The sequence below is a fragment of the Mesitornis unicolor genome, unplaced genomic scaffold, assembly GCF_000695765.1.
Source record: "Mesitornis unicolor isolate BGI_N332 unplaced genomic scaffold, ASM69576v1 scaffold6467, whole genome shotgun sequence".
Taxonomy (NCBI): domain Eukaryota; kingdom Metazoa; phylum Chordata; class Aves; order Mesitornithiformes; family Mesitornithidae; genus Mesitornis; species Mesitornis unicolor.
In genome coordinates, this window is record NW_010197039.1 from 6,599 (window position 1) to 15,156 (window position 8,558).

The 8,558-nt window shown below is 39.4% G+C and overlaps 1 protein-coding gene across 1 annotated transcript; it reads right to left on the reverse strand.

Moving 5' to 3' along the window:
• Positions 1–2,615: 2,615 nt before the first annotated feature.
• MC5R (melanocortin 5 receptor) lies at positions 2,616–4,673 on the reverse strand. Its single transcript, XM_010188665.1, has 2 exons — positions 4,499–4,673; positions 2,616–3,675 (listed from the first exon to the last, which is right to left on the reverse strand). The coding sequence occupies exon 2, from the start codon at positions 3,591–3,593 to the stop codon at positions 2,616–2,618; it is 978 nt and encodes a 325-aa protein (XP_010186967.1). The 5' UTR covers positions 3,594–3,675; positions 4,499–4,673.
• Positions 4,674–8,558: the final 3,885 nt, after the last annotated feature.

The following is an 8,558-nucleotide window of genomic DNA, read 5'->3' on the forward strand; positions in this document are numbered from 1 at the left end:
TTTTATATGCACTCCTATAGTGTAAACAGCTTTTTTTTTGCAAGAACTGTTCTAGCCTGTTCTTGAAAATACTTTCATCCCCCCCTTAAGCTGTCTTAGCTCCCACCTGTAAAGCTTATAATGAGGATCTGATGCTGACACCTAGAGGAACACAGGATGAATAAGAACATAGGTATGAATGTAAATACATTGTATGAGTCTGTAACTCTCTTTCATAGTGTGTTTTTTAATAAGACATCTGTTTAAATTGAGAAGTGAAAGCCTGTTATGCAATATTCTCTCTGTGAATAATCTATAAGGTTAGTGAACACATTACAATGAATAACCAACAGTGGGTTTTCCAGCAATCCAGTTTAATAGCTTCCTCATATGTCTGTGTTTATACATCAAACAAATTTCCAACAAAAAAAGTAATGTACAATTCAAGAAAATATCCAAAGCTATTACAGTTTTGGCTTCCTCTTTGTTGATTTACAATTATGTACAACACTGTCTTATTTGCAATACCCAGTAAAGATTTAATTATTTATTTACAACATCAGCTGGTGCCTTTCACTATGTAATTGAACTGTCTCCTTTTTGCTATTTACATTCATATTAGCAAAAGCCCACTCTTAGGTGCCATTTATGGATAGGGTTAAGAGGTGGACTGAAACAAGGTGAGATTCTCACTACTGACCACAAACATACCTCTGAAAACCCACTTTCAGATATAGCTGAAGGAAGATTCGAGCACCTAGTGCACTGATAAAACCATTATATTTACAGTCAACAGGTGTCTCCACTGAGAATAATATTCCCACTCATATCAGAGGGAGATATGTGAGAGCTAGAGGCAGTATATGTGTCAAGCTGCAGCAGATAAAAGGTATAAGGTGCTAAAGATGCACCCTACTTACACTGCTACCTTTCTAAATGTGTGGAGGAGACCCTTTTACAATTCTTCTTACACAAAAGATGAAATTAGGAGGGGTTGGAAGCAACCTGTAGAAGTCATCTATTCCATATCATTCAAAGCAGGGCCAACTTCAAAGTTAGAGTCAGCTTTCAACTTAGATTGTTCAGGGCTGTGTTCAGTCAAGTTCTGAGTATCTCCAAGGATAGAGATTGCGCAACCACTGGGCACCTGTTCCCACAGTTGACCACCCTTATGGTAAGAAAACATTTTCCTAATACCTGATCAGGACTTCCACCTTGAAGGTATAACCTTGAAGGTCTATTGAATCAATCATAGTCCTTCTACTGACAACAACAGTTCTAGAGCATCCTTAAACCAAGTATAACAAGGGTTATTTGTTCAGCTTTTCAGAAGATATAATTCATTTTTCCAGGCTATTTTCAGATATCTAGTCAGTAGGGTACCACTGCTTGAAATATTTTCATAGCTTATATTGCAGTGCAACATACGTACCATCCATTGGAATAAAAAAAATCAGTGCCACTGTTGCACTTCCTTCATCTGTGATAAATCAAATATTTTGCACATTACACAGCTGTTGCAGAACAGCATGTTTATGAGAGCATGACTAGATGCAAATTACTCGCAGAAAAAACATGAGGGTTTCATCTTAGAATCCTCTCAACAAAGACCAAAATTCTTTGTCTGGGCAGCACAAGTCAGAACTCTCTGTTATAGCTACATGTGCCTGGGTTTTTGAAATCCCTGTTTTGCCATTACTTGCTATGCCTTCTGATCATAAAACGTGTTTTGTCTCTCCCAACTTGAAAGATGCAATCTACACTACAGCTTTCTCCAGTAACAAAAGCTACTCCTAGCTGAAATGCTTTTCCAATATCTACATGAAGGCAGCCACTCACCCAGTCTCTCCAGGTACACAAAATGTTACACAACTCTGGAGGCCATGTACCTTTTACTTCCCTAGCCCTGGTGAAAAAAGAAAACAGAAAAACTAGAATCAGCTCAGTCTTCATATTCAGCCTTAAAATCCATCCATGGTACATCCCACCCAACAGTGATAAGAACACATATAGTCAAATAGTAAAATCTTGTGGTAATGCTGTTCTCCTACATAATACATATTTTATGACAGTGACAGTCATGACTGGAATGAAAGACTGCTGATGTGTGCATATACATGGGTCATAACTGTAGACCGAGGTATGTGAACCCTGATAGTTGGAGCTACTTCTCTGATTTTATGTCTTCAGAAAGAAATAGCAAAAAAAACCCTGTTAATTCTGAGCATCAAAATAAGCCATGCTGTGTCTAGAGAGACAAAGAATATCAAGAGAAACACACACTGTGAGGCTGATAGGCTCATTTGCATGACAGGTCACACTCATTGCATTTGACAGAAAGAAAATTAAGGTTTTCCCTGTATAATCCTCTTATAAGATCCAGTCTTCAGTAGGGTAAACGAGATTCAAAATATTCTTTCTGCCTGTAACACAGAGGCACCCAGTAGCTCCTACCACCAGTGTGAGACAGGTGTGTGGAGGGAAAGAAAGGTAAAATCACATATTAATAAATAGTTTCTCATTACCACAGAAATTATGACAGCTGAATTAAAATGTTCCATAGGCATTTCAACAGAATTACAAGATACAGAAAGATTTTGCATTTCAGTTCTCTTCCTTGGTTTGGCTTTGTTTTCTTAATACTTGTTTGACAGCCCACAGACTGTTCTCAGGCTATAGCAACAAATTATCTCTTTGAAGGTCTTCCTCATTTCCTGGCTACGAAAGGCATAGATCAAGGGATCAATCACTGAGTTGCACATAATGAGAATGAGGTACATATTGAAGTGAGACATGAAGCAAACACAGTAGAGGTTTTGAGGGCAGGAGATCATCAAGATGAGATGAAGGAAGAATGGAGCCCAGCAAACAATGAAGATGCCAAGAAGCATAGTCAGAGTGATGGCTCCTTTCATGCTGGTTCGTTGACGAACAGAGTTGTACCCAGGCAAAGCAGCTATTTTCTTCACGTGAGTACGAGCCAGGAGGAACATATGGATGTACAGCGAGACCATGAGGAACAACATGGTAAAAAACATGGTGATGAGACAAATGATCACGTAAGTTGATTCGTAATAAATAATGAAGATAATGCCGCAGCCCGTGCAAAAGGTCCAGATGCATGCAATAATGAGCCCTGATCTTTTCACTGTCATGATGTTGTGATAACGCAGGGCATAGAAGATAGTGATATACCTGTCCACTGCTATAGCCAGCAAACTGCACATGGAAGCCACCACAGATATGCAGATCATTGAATCAAATACATTGTCTATATGACGGACAAAGGCATCTTCCATAACTATGTGCCTATTGTTTATTAAGTATATTGTTATGGTCTCCCAAGCATTGGACACACTAACCAGCATGTCAGCCACTGCTAAACTGCAAACAAAAAAATACATGGGTGAATGCAAGTTCTTGTTCTTAATTATTGCACATATAACTAAGATATTTTCAAGGAGGCTTACAATGCCCAGAGTTAGGAACACTTCAGCCGCAATGACCACTTGCTCACATGGTGATGACTTGCTCTTGACAGTAGGCACAGTAAAGTTGCTGCCAAAGGCACTCAGGTTTAGTTCAGAAACATACAGCTGAGAGGACGTGTTCATCTCTGGAAGCAAACACGTTCTGTTCTTTCTGAGGGACGTGCCAAGGAGTGCAGTAAATGCATTTTCCAAAAGGCAGAAGACCCTGCCAAAAAAAATATAGCATGACGAGAACAGGCAGAAATTGACAAAACAAATATCACTCATTTCTATTTTATTTGGCTTGTACACATCCTGCCTTTTCCACACCATGCTCCTCTACTGATTCTAAGTTAACCTCTGATAGGAAGTTAACCTCTGAGCCAAACTGGGAAATTAAAACCACAAACTAAAAAGGAGATTCATGCACTTTCATTCATAGTTTTGTTTGTCCTATTCAGTCCCCCAGCAGTGAGCACAATGTCCTGGAAATTCTGCTGAACAACAACCAGGTTTCAAAGTCTCAGTTCTCAGACACCAGAAATGCAGGAGAATACAGTATTAGTTTCAGCAAAACCTGCTCACTTGAATACAATGTGCAGAAGTTTGAATTATTGCCATAATTAAGAACTGAACATTTTCAATAAAATATTTAAATGCTTTCCTGACCTTTATACTTCTTAAGGTCACATGAACTATGTTAGAAAAGCTTATGTGTGCAATACTTACATGCTCACCTAAGACCATATTATTGAACACCTAATCAAGGCAAATCCATACATTTCAGGATACAGTAAAGTTACAGAATTGATATGGGTGAAACTCTGCCATAAAAATATTTTTTTTCCTAGATCATGAGTATTTTATTCAATGCTCTCTTGGTAAAGACAATATTCAGGGCAAGTTGCAAGCCATCTGATTCTTAATAAGAGGAACAATTAAAGCCGACTGTCAGTGACTTGTTGCAAATAAAATTCAAAGCATATCAAGCAAAATAATTTTCAGTTTTTAAAAGTAACTTTTTGTCTGCAATCAAGAATTAGCTGTACCTACTTACCAGAGCTTCTCCTTCAGCTGCTCTTCCTCTTCATTGCCTGCAACCTTTCCTCCAGAGAGCAGAAGTTTCAGTTCCCCTCCTTACCCGACATCTGGGGCTGGGGACTCACTGGTGGGAATGGATGACAAAAATAGAAGAAAAAGAATGAGTAAATCCATAGAGTCAAGGCTGACCACATATAAATTACTTACTGTGCCACTGCCTTTTTATAGACTCCAAGCAATAATGACTTCAGTACTCAAACTGTGGCTCCTCCTCCCCTTCTATGCCCCTCTGAACTTCTCTTTTCACAGATTTTGTTAGCAAAGGCTTGGGTTTTTACCACCATCTAGTGGCCTTCTCTTGTCTTTCTAACTAACGGTAATTCTGATCTAAAATTCATTATAAGCTTTTTATATTAAAGGAGAAAATCCACTAGCCATGCTCCTTTCCAAAAACATTTCTCTTTTTTTTATCTGCTGTTTCTAGTATTCACTGACAATAAGGTCATACTGCAATAGTACTAGTAAAGAGAAGAGAGCAGAAGACTGTTACTGAAGTGGGCAGTTTATTACTGTTATAAGCATCTGTCTTATAGTCACAGTTATAATTTTGCAGAAATAAGAACCACACTGTTACAAAACTCAGAGAATGTACAGTTAAGCCTGTCATGCCACTAACACAAGATACAATTAAAATAATTTGTGTGAAAAACAATAGAACAAATAAACAGTTGTGTCCAGTCCCCCTGCTAGAACAGAGATTTTGATGCAGATGTGGAAGGAGTACACAGTGCATTGTGCTGGGATCCAGAGCTTCCCAAGATGGATGGAAATTCACCCCAGGTTTCACAGGGTCTAAGAGCTAGGAAACTCAGTATTGCAATGTCTGAATTCCCTCGGTGGATCTGGCAGTCAGACAATCCATGCTCATTCTGGGCCTTACCCAAAAGGTGGCAAAATCAGTGAGACTCTTTTCTTTAGCAAATGTGCTCTGTTTCTGCATGCAGACTGAGGAATGCAAAGCACACAACTTCCTGACACTGCCAAATGCTCTTTATGCTGTCTGCTAACCAGCCAGACAAATACCATGCAGGACTTGAAGTTAGCTTGAGATAAAAAGTCTTTGCTTCTCCAAATCACCACCTTTCCACAAACTAAGGGGTTGGGGATTTCTTTTTTTTTTGTGGTATTTAACAGCTACAAATGCTTATTTTTAACCTATAGTGTTTTTCTTAAAGAATCACCACTAACAAACATAAGTTTTATTGCTGTATCCCTTGACATTTTTTGTTTTCAGTGTTCAGATAGAGTTTATTGTTATAATGCAGCTACATCCATATTTATGATTATTATATTCCACAGAATCTTCCTCTGTTGTTACTGCAGGCTTTGCTTTAGGGAGACTGAAAGACCTGGGACATAGAATGAAACGTTCTTATGTACAAATAGTCCCTACACCAAAGGAACCAGTGAAAACCGTTTTTATCTGTTTAAGTAAAATGGCTCCTCTAGCATTATGCAGTTATTTTCTGGAGATGAACTTTTCATGCCCATTGTCCCTACTACTCAAAAAAGAATTTAGATTATCACAAAACAGTGGTAGCAAACTGCTCAAGTACAACTGTTAGATCTGAGCAGATAACGCTATCTAGAGAACAGCAACACTCCCTGCTGTAACCAACCTGTTTGTGTTCCAAATCCAAGCTCATAATTCTTCACTATGTCCAAAAGAAAAGAATAGAAGATGTCCATCTGCAGTTTTCTTTCTGTTATTTAATGTACAGCATGTTTTAGTTTTCTTGGGTTACCTTAAGTTAATTTGTCTTAGTTTTCTTTGGTTAACTTTTGCATAGTTCATGATTTTCACATTGTAGACCCTGGAAATCTTATGCCTAAAAGTAAAATTTTACTTCTTTCACTGTTCCTACATCCACCAAGAATTGTGCAGATGCTGTGTTCTTTACACTTCCAATTATTTCTCTTCCAGTATCCTATTTTTCTGTTTATTGCACTCTCTCTTTAAATTTTGTTCATTTTCCTATTTACAAATTCCTCTCTGTGTTCAGTTTAATAAATTTCTTTGCAGCCCAGCTTAGCTACATTTACAAAAGTTCTCGCTGTACCTGGTAGGACTCAGTAGACCAGCTGATTACAAGAAATAAGTCACACATCAGCCTGGATGGTTTGGCTGTTAATCCTTAGAGCAATGCCAGGTCTCTCAAATATTAATTATGAATCAGCCTTTGGATTCTTCTTCCACAAGCCAGACACTGCAGATGTAAACTCTGGTACAAGTGTCTATGCTAGACAAAGAAACTCCCTTATTTACAAAACCTGTAGAAAAATTGCCTGCCTGGAAACTGGGCTAGTGAGATAGAGGTAGTTTGTTTATGTCAGAGGATGAAGTGAAAAAAATACTTAACTTCTTTTCAAAAAAAGATAGTTTTATCATTATATTGCTTAATAGTTTGAGTAGCAAGTAGCTGAAGGGACACCCAAGTAGCAGTGGGTGGAGGCATGCAATGAGTTATAAGGATTGTAAGTAAAGGGATAGGGGAGCAGGTCTTTGGATTCCCTCAGGAAAAACCCAAGAGTGACTCCACCTTCTGTCTAGAGGACTCCTGACTGAATAGGCTGGTCTTTCAGAGGTTCATGATCTTGACATTTGGCTTCTGTGTTTGTTCAGTTAAATAAATTCTCTGTCTGTACATTCAGGTTAGTCCTTGGTGTTTTCCAAGGCCAGAAAGTTCATGTCTGAACCACCAGTGTGGACAAACAGTACTCCATGCATCACAAAGCCTGGGTTGGTATTTAGCTATTGGACTGTACCAACACAGCACAAGACCTGATCCCTTGAGTGCATACAGAGCAGGAACCCTGAGGAACACACTGAAGCCTCTGTCCTGTCCCCAAACCAGCATTTTTTTTCCACAGATAGAAAGAGGAAGGGAGGTTGGATGAGGAGCTTAGTGTGTGTCTGCACAGGTCTCCCTGCAGTGTAGAAACAAACACAGCAGGGTAATACACCAAGGAGCCTGGATCTGGAGCCCTTGGGAGTGCTCATGTGGTCCATGGTCTACATATAGCCAACAGAAGTACTAAAATGCACCTTTAGGAAAAGATGTTTTCTTCGTGTAACATCTTACCTGGCAGAAGAAAAATGCTAACTTCTTAAAGTCCCTATTCCTCTGAACTCAAGAATTTGCTTCGGGCCCTAGGAAAAGGATCAAAAGTGCCCCAGAAGGACGTTAGTGAACCTAAGAAAGAAGTAAAACACAGTGCCAATAGAGAAAGAGATGTCAGGGACTGTTTCAATCCTGCGCCATTTCTTTCTATTGTGAAGCAGTGAGAGAGAGCAGAAAGCCACCCCAGACACATATCTACCTTGCAGGCTTCATCAGTGACCCCAGTGGGAGCCATGACAACATCGCTAACAGGAACACTCAGCCTCTGCCTGCCACCATGTTGTGGAAACGGAGAAATAAATCCGGTCTTGTGAGGCCAGCACCAAATATTCGAGAGACGCAAGTCGGGAAACAAATAGTAATTGTTTATTTACAGCAACATTTACGGGTTCTTTTGGATTGCCGGTGATAAATTGAAAAGCTACAGGTACACTAAAGGTTGTATAACTAATATAATGCCAACAACAACACACTATGAAACACAAACACTAACAACAACAAAAACAACAACTTGCCCACAGTAAGCCTGGCCATCTGGCAAATAAACAAACCCGTTTGAACAGAAATACAGTGGAACAAAACCAAGAATACACTCAGGGAAACCTAGAAATGAACCTGAGGAGAAATATAAAATACAATCAGGGAATATGAACCTGAGGAAAAATATAAAATACACTCAGGGAGTATGAACCTGAGGAGGAAATATATCACTCAGCGTTAGCCGAGGTAAATAATCTTACCCACAAGGTGACCCGAGTGGTGGGGATGGAGAGGGAGCAAATTCATCAATCCGTCCAGTCATCGGTATGGTTCCGAGTTCATCCTGTCCCCCAGGTAAGGGCTCTCACTTAAGTTACCTTGGCCAGCATTCCGACCAAGGGGGAAG

What these genes read in the sequence shown, in the direction of transcription:
- MC5R (XM_010188665.1), bottom strand. Translation starts at nt 3,593, where the DNA reads ATGAACACGTCCTCTCAGCTGTATGTTTCTGAACTAAACCTGAGTGCC.